This window comes from Halichoerus grypus, chromosome 3 (assembly GCF_964656455.1).
Source record: "Halichoerus grypus chromosome 3, mHalGry1.hap1.1, whole genome shotgun sequence".
Taxonomy (NCBI): Eukaryota; Metazoa; Chordata; class Mammalia; order Carnivora; family Phocidae; genus Halichoerus; species Halichoerus grypus.
Window position 1 is genome coordinate 153,816,675 of NC_135714.1, and position 12,370 is coordinate 153,829,044.

General features: G+C 38.0%; 1 protein-coding gene across 4 annotated transcripts in view; it reads right to left on the reverse strand.

Annotated features, from left to right (window-relative positions):
- Nucleotides 1-12,370, reverse strand: part of MSRA (methionine sulfoxide reductase A) — a 482,141-nt gene that overhangs the window by 459,980 nt on the left and 9,791 nt on the right. The window contains exon 1 of one of the 4 annotated variants that reach the window (XM_078069454.1): nt 10,065-10,182. The exons of the other annotated variants lie outside the window; for them this stretch is intronic. Coding sequence (XP_077925580.1) covers nt 10,065-10,158 — 94 coding nt within the window. The 5' untranslated portion in view covers nt 10,159-10,182. Of the gene's footprint in view, nt 1-10,064; nt 10,183-12,370 lie in introns of those variants that run through there. 4 annotated transcript variants of the gene reach the window in all.

The following is a 12,370-nucleotide window of genomic DNA, read 5'->3' on the forward strand; positions in this document are numbered from 1 at the left end:
AACATATGGACACCAAAATCAAAGACATAATACAATTTACAATCACTCCAAAAAAAATTTAAAAACCTGAAAAACTTAATTATAAACTTAACAAATATGCACAAGATCTATACACTAAAAATTATAAAACACTTATAAAAGAAATCAAAGAAAACCTAAATAAATGCTCATAGATTGAAAAACTTAACACAGTAAAGACAATAATTCTCCCCAAATTGTTTTATAATTTTAGTACAAGTCCTATCAAATCCTACCAAGATTTTTCTGTAAACATAGATGAGTTTATTCTGTGTGTGTGGGTTTATTCTTTTTTATTGTAGTAAAATACATATAATATAAAATTTGCTATCTTGGCCATTTTTAAGTGTGTGGTTCAATAGTATTAAATACATTCATTCACACACTCTGCAACCATCACCACCATCCATCCCTACAACTCTTTTCACCTTATAAAACTGAAACTCTATACCCATTAAACACCAACTCCCCATTCTCTCCTCCCACAATGCCTCTGGCAACCACCATTCTGCTTTCTTGCTTTATGATTCTGACGACTCTAAGTCCCTGTATCATACAGTATTATAGACAAGTTTATTCTAAAATTTATATGGAAAGGCAAAGTCCTCAGAACAGCTAAAAACAATCTTGAAAAAAAAGAATAAAGTGGGAGGGGTGACTCTGCCCAATATTAAGGCCTACTATAAAGCTACAGTAACCAAGATAGTGTGGCAGAGAGATGGACACATAGATCAATAGAAGAAAATAAGAACCCAGAAGTAGACGACACAAATGTGTCCAATTGATTTATGACAAAGGTGCAGAAGCAATTCAATGGAGGAAGGATTTCAACAAATGGGTGCTTTAGCAATTGGATATCCATAGCCTTAAAAAAAATGAATTTCAAACTAAATCTCAAACTTTAAACACTTAACTCAAAATGGATCGTGGACTTAAATGTAAAATGTAAAAATATAAAACTTTTAGGAAAAAAAATAGAAATCTTTGGGATCAAGGCTAGGCAAAAAATTCTTAGAATCCATGAAAGAAAAAATGATAAATTGGAACTCACCAATATTGAAAACTTTCACTCTGCAAAAGATCCTATTACAAAGATTTAAAAAAAAAAAAAAAACTACAGTCAAGGAGAAAATTATTTCCAAGCCATATATCTGACAAAGAACTAATATTCAGAACATAAAAAGAACTCACAAAACTGAGCAGTAAAAAAACAAATAATTCAATTAGAAATGTCTAACATCTTACCAAAGACATTTCATTGAAGAGGATATATAAATGATATGAAAGCACATCAAGATATGTTCAATATCATTAACCATTAGGGAAACAAAATTCAAGCCATGATGAGATTATCACTACACACCTATCAGAATGGCTAAAAATTAATAGTGACAACATCCAATGCTGGAAAGGATGCAAAGACTGAATCGTTCATACATTGCTTGGTGGGGACACAAAAACGGGATGACTCTGTAAACACTCTGGCACTTTCTTATAAAACTAAACATGCAACTACCATATGACCCAGCAATTACCCAGCAATTACACTCTTGGGCATTTATCCCAGAGAATGTAAACTATGTTCACATAAAAACCTGCACACAAATTCATAGCAGATTTATTCATAACAGTCAAAAATTGGGAAGAATCCAGATGTCTTTCAATGGGTGAATGGTAAAACAAAGTGTGGTATAGACATACCAAGGAATACTACTCTGCAATAAAAGGGAACAAAGAATGAACGTATATAACACTTTCAATGACTCTCCAGGGAATTGTGGTGATGGAGAAAAGCCAATCCCCAAAAGGTTACATGCTGTATGATTCCATTTATATAACATTAATGATGTGACAAAATTACAGAAATGGAGAACAGATGAGTGGTTGCCAGGTGTTAGGGAAGGGCTGGCAGTGGGGAAGGAGGGGGGGTGTGGCTATATATACACAGCACAGGGGTCCTTGTGCTGACAGAACTGTTCAGTACACTGACTCGACTGCTATCTATAACCTGGTTGTGATGTACAGTAGATTTGCAAGATGTTACCACTGGGGAAACTGGGTGAAGGGTGTTATTTTTTACTACTGTGTGTGAATCTACAATTGTCTCAAAATAAGAAATTTAGTTTAAAAAATTCTGAACAGACTAGGGGCTTCCAGTAACTCCTGGCAGGTTGAAAGATGCGGTTGAGATGAGCAAGAGGAAAGGAGAGACCAAGACATGGGTGTAGCACCAGAAGCTCTGTGACTACACATGGGGGCACCCTGGAGTGGGGGAGGGCTAGGAACAGCTGGTGATGGTTTGGGAGAACCGTGGAAGTAGGAGCAGTTTGTCCTGTGAATCCCTGTGCCCCCCTTCTTCCCTTCTCTACACAGTGTTTAGGTCAGTGTTTACGATGGAGAAATAGGGAAGGGCCGCAGGTAAATGATGATATCCAGGACAAACTGGGGACCAGACAAGCTCTGGAGGCCGGCTGCTGTCAGCTCTGACAGTCCCCTATTCCCACTGCAAACAGTAAGGAGCACAAGCACCCACAGCTGCTCAGCCCCTCTTCCAGGACTGGCTGCCCCAAGCTGAGATCAGGGAGAGTCTAGAAAAGATGAGCTCACAGTCGGGAACAACTAGAAATAGGAGGACTGCCAACTGGGAGAAAGACCAGAACAAGGAGCCTTTACAGCTTGGAGGGTTTCAGAACTAAACGTTATAAGAAGAGTGACCTAATACCTTTATAGACATAAAAGATGGCATTACATCCATGAAACAAATGGATCTTGATTTTTATAAAACAGACTCAAGAGGAGATCTGAAAAATGAAGAAATGTAATTGTTGCCATTAAGAACTTAATAGAACGGCTCTGTAGCAGAATGAAAAAAACAGCAAAATTAGTCAGCTAGGAGATCAAGGCTAAAGAATTCTTCCAGAATATAAGATGAAAAGATAGAAAGTTTAAAAGAAGGGGCACCTGGGCGGCTCAGTCAGTTAAGCGACTGCCTTCGGCTCAGGTCATGATCCCAGGGTCCTGGGATCGAGCCCCGTATCGGGCTCCCTGCTCGGCGGGAAGCCTGCTTCTCCCTCTCTCACTCCCCCCTGCTTGTGTTCCCTCTCTCGCTGTGTCTCTCTCTGTCAAATAAATAAAAAAATCTTAAAAAAAGAAAAAAGAAAAAAATCACAGAGAACAGCTCTAGATTTACCAATATCTAACAAATCGAAGTTTATAAAGGAGAAATAGAGATAATTCAGAGGAGCCAATGTTTAAAGAAATAACATCTAAGAATTTCTTAGAACTAAAAAAAAAAAAAAAAGACATAGGCTTCAGAATGAAAAGGTTACCATGTGCTAAGCTGTATAATAATGCAGAAAATTTCTAGAACCTCAAAATATAGAAAAGAATCCCAAAAGTTATCAGAAAACAATCATTATTAACAAACATTATTAACAATCAAGAATCTGATCTAAAGCAGACTTCTCATCAACCTCTCTGGAAACAAGAACTTCTGAAAAACAAAAGTTTTTTGAAAAACAAAACAAAACAGGACTTTGAATGGAGATTCCTGTACCTAGCCAAATTAGTATTCAAATGTGAAGGTGAAATAAAGGCATTTTTCAGATATAAAAACTCTCAGACAGAAAGTTTACCACCCTAGATCCTCTCTTAAAGAGACTACTACATTTCACAAGAAAGTGCTGTAAAGTATGAAAAACAATAACGAGCAAATTTTGTTATATCTTCTTTATGATACTTTATTTGTATTATATTTATGTCTTTTACTAATTGGCCACTTTTTACATCAATGGATGTTTCTGTTGAAAAGTTATTCACAATAACCAAATTTGCCATTCATAGGAGTTTAGGGAGGAAGGCAGACTGGAGAGAAATAAAATTGTGACAACAAATTTAAAATACTGAAGGATTCCTAGATTACGGTTGGTTTCCTTTGATCCGCAGATAGCAAATATACAAATGTCAACTGGAACACATTCTATATAGACAGTATGTAGGGTTGCCATTAGTTTTTCCAGGCAATTGGTTCATTCACTCATTTATTCACTCAACACTTATTATTCATCTAGAATTCACAAAACTCTTCCCTAGGCCTTGAGAGGAACACAAGGATGAACCAAACCTAGATTCGGCTCCTAAAGCGTTCACAATTCGTGGCAGTGACAGACATGAGCACAAGTAATTACGATGCAAAATACAAGTGTTATGAGAAGATATAAATAAAACACAAAATTGCAGGGATAGTAATGATTAATTTTGAGCTCAAGAATCACGTAAAATTGGTTCGTATGCTAAGTAAACTTCAACAATCCCCAATGAAATGACTTCTCTGCTGTCAAGTTAAGTATACTATATTATCAATGATTTCTGATCAGCAGTAAGGGAGACCAAATGTTGCAAAATGTTACACCCATAGAGTTTCACAACAATCCAGCAACTTTGGTGCTTGTTCATACTAACAGTGAGGATTATTCAGGTAATAGGGGGGTTTTGTCATTGTTTTGGTTAGATTGTTATATCACTCTTGTTACAGTTACATTTTGCCATAATGAGCTAGATTAAATACCGGTACAACTTAAAATTCATCAGATTTAAGAGTCTTTTATCATCTTAAATTAAAAGATAAATTAGAATGTGCCCTTAATGCAGCACTGTTATTAAAAAAACAAAAATGGGCTGCAGGCCAAATGTGGCCCACAGGCCTATTTTGCCAACCTCTGGTTTATAGCAAAGGTGCTAAAACTTTTAGTCCAGTTCATCAAATGTAAGTGGGTCAAATCGACCTTTAAGTTCTCAGAACGAACAACAGCATAACTTGGCTGCCAAGCTGTATCTAGAAACCAATCCAAATGTACTGGCAAGCATCAAAGATTCATAGGATGTTTATACTTCACGGATAAGATGCTTACCATCTGCCTACTTGAACCTCTGATTTCCCCCCAAAGTATACATCATCCCAGAAGATACATTCTTTTCATTTTCCATTCTGATCCGAACTCCTTACTTAGAATGACTTCAAGGCACTGCATAACCTAACATAAACTTTATCTCTTTGGCTAGACTTTACAAGGAAGGTATTCGTAAGTTACTACCATGACATACCACATACCATGATTACTAAATATATCTATAGTACTAGTGGAGCCAAACACTTAATAACCGATACAGAGGTTGCCTTTGTTTTGTTTTGTTCTAATAAACTATAGAACATACATATCATGGGATATTGTGCAGCCATTAAAAACTGCATATAAATTTTTAGCAAACTAGGGATAGAGGGGAACTTCCTCCACCTGATGAAAGAATATGTACCAAAAAACCTACAGGTAACATGGTAATTAATGATGAGAAACTAGGTGTTTTTCCACTAAAATCAGAACAAGGCAAGGATGTCCCCTCTCACTACTCCTATTCAACATCATACTAGAAGTACTAGCTAATGCAATAAGAAAAGGAAAACCTGGGATACAGATTGGGAAAAAAGAAATAAAACTGTCTTTGTTCACAGATGACATGACTATCTGTGTAGAAAATCCCAAAGAATCAACAAACAAACTCCTAGAACTGCTAAGTGATTACAGGAAGGTTACAGGATACAAGGTTAATATACAAAAGTTAACTGTTTTCTCACATGCCAGTGATGACCAACTGGAATTTGAAATGTAAAAAAAACAAACAAACAAATGAAAACCAAAAAAACATTTACATTAGCGCCAAAAGAAAGTAAATACTGAGGTATAAATCTAACCAAATATGTACAAGATCTAGATGAGGAAAACTATAAAATTCTGATGAAAGGAATTAAAGAAAATCTAAATAAGTGGAGAGTTATTCCATGGACATGGGTAAGAAGACTCAGTATCATCAAGTTGTTAGGTCTTCCCAAGTTGATCTATAGATTCAATACGATCCCAATCAAAATCCCATTAGGTTATTTTGTGGATATTGACAAACTGATCCTAAAATTTATATGCAGAGGGGAGGAAAAAAGGCCAGAGTTGCCAATGCAATTGAAGAACAAAGCTAGAGGACTGAAACTACCCAACTTCAAGACTTACCATAAAGCTACCATAAGGAAGACAGTGTGGTATCGGTAAGAGAATAGACAAATGAACCAATGGAAATGAATAGAGAGCCCAGAAACAGACACACACAAACACAGCAAACTAATCTCTGACAAAGGAGCAAAGGCGGTGCAATGGAGCAAAAGCAGTCTTTTTAACAAATGGAGCTGAAACAACTGGACATTCACATGCAAAAAGAAAAAAAAAAAGTTAATCTAGACCCAGATCTTACATCTTTCACAAAAACTCGCTCAAAATTTAAAATGCAAACCTATAAAACTTCTACAAAGTAACACAGGAGAAAATTTAGGGGACCTTAGGTGTGGCAATGATTTTTTAGATACTACACCAAAGTGCAATCCATGGAAGAAAAAAATTGGTAAGTTGGACTTCATTAAAATTTAAAATGTCTGCTCTACAAAAGACACTGTCAAAAGCATATGAAAACAAGCCACAGACTGGGAGGAAATATTTGCAAAAGGCATCTGATAAAGGACTGCTATCCCAAATATAGGAATAACTCTTAAAACTCAACAATAAGAAAACAAACAATCCAATTTAAAAATAAACAAAAGACAAGAATAGACACTTCACCAAGGAAGATATACAAATGGTAAATAAGCATATGAAAAGATGTTCATCACCATATGTCATTAGGGAATTTCAAAATAAAACAATAAGATAGCACTATATAACTGATAACACCAAATGCTGACAAGGATGTAAAGCAACAGGAACTCCCACTCATTGGTGGTCAGAATGCAAAATGGTATAACCACTTTGGAACATAGTTTGGCAGTTTCTTATAAAATGAAACATACTCATACCACATGATCCAATAATCATGCTTCTTGGTATCTAGCCAGAGAAGTTAAAAACATGTCCACACAAAACTTGTACAAGAATGTTTATAGTAGCTTTATTCATAATTACTGAAACTTGAAAACAACCAAGATATTCTTTAGTAGGTGAATGGCTAAACAAACTATGGTACACTCATACAATGGAATATTACTCAGCACTGAAATGAGCTATCAAGATATGGAGGAACCCTCAATGCGTACTACTAAGTGAAAGAAGCCAATCTGAAAAGGATACATACTCTGCGATTACACATGTATGACATTTTTGGAAAAGCAAAATTATGAAGGCAGTAAAAAGGTAAATGGTTGCCAGGGGTTCAGCAGGAAGAGATAAACAGGCAGATAAGTAGGCAGAACACGGGACTTTTAGAGCAGTCTATTTTGTATGATACTCTAATGGTTGGATACATGTCACTATAGATTTGTCAAGACACATAGAATATACAAAATAAAAAACGAACCCTAATGTAAAGTATGGACTTTGGTTAATAATAGTGTGTCAATATTGGCTCATCGATTGCAACAAATTCACCACGCTAATGCTAAATGTTAACAATAGGAGAAACGTGGGGTGGGGGAGTGTGTATATATGGGAATCCTCCACACTTCCCACTCAGTTTTTCTACAAATCGAAAACTGCTCAAATAAATAAAGTCCATTAATTTTTTAAAAAAGAATATTTTAAGATAATGCCAGCTATTTGGAGGTATTTCCACGGTGTACTAGTAAGTAAGAAGAGTGAGATGCAGAGAATACATACTGATCCATTTTTATAATACACCAACAAGGTTTTGGACGCTGGTTACTTGGGAAGTTGGGAGAAGAGAATGAGAATAATTAAAAACTTACTGACAAATCCAACTTTGAGCACAAACACAAATAAAAATCTGAGATTTAAGTAATAAAGGCCCTGAGGCAAGGAGAAGCCATCTCAGCACAGACTGGCTGGCCTCACGACCAGCCCATTCTGGAGCAGCAGGAAGTGCCCAGTCCCAGATTCACTGGGTAGACAAACTAGAGACTCAGGGCAGAGACCGCTTGTTTCCTTTCTAATTAGTGTAATGTGACCATTTGGAGATAACTGTAGGAGAATCCTCATTTTTAAAATTATATCAATTTTGTCAACCATCCTGCAAGTTCCAAAGCAAACATATCCATAAAACGAAGCCTAGACCTCAACTCTTTAACAGATCTCCTTATCCTGAGAAAGAAAAAACTGTCAGGTTTTTCATGAACCAAAATAGTTCGGTCCTAAGTTCCAGCATTATACTAATAGAAATCTCTTGGTTCCTATCTTGCCCCTGGAAATTCATATTCAAATTTATACAGCTTATTCCTTAAATCGGGTGTGTTGCCCCGAAATGACTGCAGCAAAGGGCGACATAATCTTATTCGCCCAACTCCCAATTTTCATCAGAAAATAATTATTCCCTTCTATTCCACTTAACAAAATAAATCCACAGAGCTTCACAGGATGAACATAATCCTGCAGAAGAAAAAAAAATGTTGTTTTTCAGTTTCTTAAAATAAAAAGTTATCTGCAAGGGGCTCCTCAAACCTTTTTTACATTCAGAGGCAGTTGGGTGCAGTTTCTACTCTTGGAGGTATGCGGTCTCCCAGCAACCTGCCTCCGGTTGTCAGGGAGAGCCCCCGCCTGAGCTCGGGCTGTTATCAGGCCCGCTGCAGTCCTCGGTGGGGGAAGCGGGGAGCTCTGTGCGGTGCTTCTTCAAGCCAGTGCACACATCTCGGTGTGTGAGGAATGCTAAGTGGTTAGCCAGGAACTCTGGGGACCAGCGGGATTGCTGCGGAAGGCTGACTGCTGGATGACGTAGCGCTCTATGAATTGGCTCTTAAGAAGAGATAAGGAAATAGAGATTTTCGGCAATGCAGTGTTTTCTCCGGGGCTCTATTTGACAGCTGGCTACTCCATTCTGCAAACTCTAACATAGTTTTCTTTTCATCTGCTAACTACGATACATTCAGGATTTTTTACTTTAGCTTTCATTTTCTCCAGCTAGAAAGCTATGAATTCCCTCACAGTATTTCATTTTCATGACTCTTGCCTTTTGGGTAAAATCTGTTAAAATATCAATTTTTTTTTTAGTTGGCCAAAGAATAAGTTTTGGTCTCATGTGAACAATGCTTTTTAATTTTTCACACTGCATTTGACCTAAGCAAAGTATAAATTACCTAACAGCAAACTACAAATAAAAATAATCAAAGGTAAAATATGAAAAAGTTACAGAAGATTCAACACTAGTGTTATTACTTTGCCATGGTAATATTTTCAAAAGAATTCATTTTCTATACATGCTCTGGGAAGACATTCAATGTTTCTCAATTTTATCCTTCATTTTTTAAAAATGTAATGATAATATATTCATTGGAACATATTGTAACTCTGCATTTTTTCCACTTTCACTATTACCAGTCTTTCTTATATTATAATGCAAATTTAATACACTTACTCAACAACAAGCTAGTGGATCAGAAATATACCCTGCTGAGAAACACTGTAGATTTGCTCACACAAAATCATACTAAAGCCCTACAGAACTATAAGGAACCATGTCTCTCTTTATAAAGGACAATAACCTTATTTGATCTTTCATAAGAGACGCAGCTTACAGAAGAGATCCCAGCTAACCCAGAGGATATGGTGGTCTTGGGTCAAGGTAAAATCAAGCATCTGGCATTGTTAAAAAAAATAAAACAAGACATTTGACTCAAAATAGAGTCACTTATGCAAAGCCCTACATCACCAAACCAAGACTTAACTTAGTTACAGTTTTGGCTCTTGCAGAAATGAAATCCTAAACCAGTCAAACAGGAATTGCCTGATCAACACTAGTTAAGTAGTCTGCCATTGCCTGGGGGGACATATCATTGTAATAACCAACCTGCTTTTTTTATCTAATCTAACTTCCTTGTTCCCATTCCCTTCTGCCAATAAAAAGTCCTTCATGTTTGTACAAGCTCCTTGGAGCTCTTTTCTGTCTGCTAGATTGGATGCTGCCCAATTCGAGTCAACTTTGGCTCAAATAAACTCTTAAAAAATGTAATATGCCTCAGTTTATCTTTTAACAGGATCATGAGTCAGAGTTGTCAAGTATCTCACCAAACAGGAAGAGCACTTTGATAGGATATCCAGGAGAAAGATACCAGAAAACCAAGCAGCAGCCTAGTCCTCGTAACCCAGGAACTGTGCCCATGCCAGCAGGGCACCATAGCCAGACTAAGAGCTCAGGAACCACCGGGGAGAAGAATAGCAATCACTGAGCTCCAAATAGACTAAAGGAACTCAACTTTCACCTCCCTGAGACACAGTGGAACGAAAGTACAAAACGAGGCCCCAGAGCTATAGTTCCACAACAAACTCTAAAGAGCAATCAAAGTTGAAACCACCCCCAAAAGGCAGCATGAAAGGGAAAGAATTGAGTTGAGCCTTGAAAGACCCAGGAAGATTTAGACGGGCTGTGAGGAAGAAAGCAAATGTCCTAAAAGGAAGGAACTAAGAGCAGAGCCAGCTTGGGGGGTGGGGGGGTGACCAGTGGTGTAGAGACCAGGAACACTGAAGTTAGCAAGGCAGAGGAAGTTTCTAACTCCAGGATGAAGAGTGTCATCATGTTAGCTAGGATGCAACAGAAGTTACTCAAATCAGAGTGCTGCAAGCTATCGGTAGAAGGGAGGAGAGGGAAAGGACAAAAGCAGGGAAGGAATGAGTTCTGCTTTTGAAAACCAGCAGTTCCTGCCAAGGAAATGTCTAGCTAGGTAGGTGTTGGCCTGATAGCCCCACGCGTGAGTCAGCTTGAGTGGGTTGGGAGCTGAGGACCTGTGCAGAAGCCCCCAAGTCGTCCTGAAGGTACCTTTAGCTCATTATAATACTAAGATCTCCTCCTACAGGTGGGGCTTCCTGCCATTTTTTGAGCAATGTATGCACTAGCATGTTGACAGGCTAGGCATGAGCAATTGAACCAAAGTGCCTAATAATAGATTAGGCATAAGTTCCTTAATGTATATGCAAGCTCTCTGCCCCCACCCCCAATACACTGAATAAAAGCTTCTTGTGCTAACCCCATGGGAAGACAGTGCTTTGAGAGCTATCTCCCTGTCTCCTTACTTACAATAAGTAATAAAAAGTTCTTTGCTAGAGGGGAGGAGGGTGGGAGGATGGGTTAGCCTGGTGATGGGTATTGAGGAGGGCACGTTCTGCATGGAGCACTGGGTGCTATATGCAAACAATGAATCATGGAACACTATATCAAAAACTAATGATGTAATGTATGGTGATTAACATAATAAAAAAAATTTCAGAAAGAAAGTTCTTTGCTTTCAACACTTCTTTGGGTTGTGTTCAATTTGATGCACCCAAGTGATGTACCCTTGAGTTCAGTTACAATCACACCGATCACATACAGTCACCATTATTTCCCAAGCAGTGATACTATGAAATTTGAGGATTAAACAGATGTCTGATAGCAGCGGTCATAGCAGACTGAGGAGAATGAAGGCAGAGACCAAGGAAAGTGTAATGGTTATTTTATGTTTCAACTTGACTGGGCTAAGGGATGCCCAGATGGCTGGTAAAACCTTATTCCTGGGTGTGCCTGTGAAGGTGCTTCTGGATGAGATTAGCATTGGAATGGGTACACTGGGTAAAAAAGATGGCGCCCATCAGTGTGGGGAGGCTTCACCCAATCTGATCAGACTAGAACAAAAAGATGGAGAAAGGGTGAATGTGCTCTCTCTGCTTGAACTGGGGCATCCATCTTCTACTGCCCTCAGACCTTAGGACTTGGACTAGGACTTACACTAGTCCAGGTCTGAAGGCCTGAGAACCGGCCTTCAGAGCTGGACTAGAACCACGCTATCCTGGGCCTCCAGCTTACATATGGCAAATCTTGGACTTCTCAGCTTCCATTACCATGTAAGCCAATCTCTCGTAATAAATTTCTTTCTATATATCTATATATATCCCACTGATTCTGTTTCTCTGGAGAACCCTGACTAATAGAGAAAACAAGGAACAATCAAGACTTATTGGAGGAGGGACATATTAAATACAGAGGCCAGGTTCAGAAACAAATGCAACTAAGGTTTGGGGGACTTGAGGGTGTAGCAGTACCACTGACAGAAATGGAGAAATTAAAATATGTACCCAATGTTTTGAAGGCAAAATGGTAAGTATGATTTTAGAACTGAGTTTAGGGTTATGGCAGGACAGTCAAATCCTAAACGTCTTTAGGAAAATGGAAATGGAAAAGCAGAACTTTTGCAAAATGAGATCTAGATTTCAGGAGCCATCTGCAGGCAAGAGTAATTAGAAAGAAGCTAGCCATCCATGAAAAGAGGGGTAGGAGTAAAGCAGCAATAAAATGAGGGCAGTGAAGGGGGCAATGCCAGCAAATGCCAATTCTGCTTATT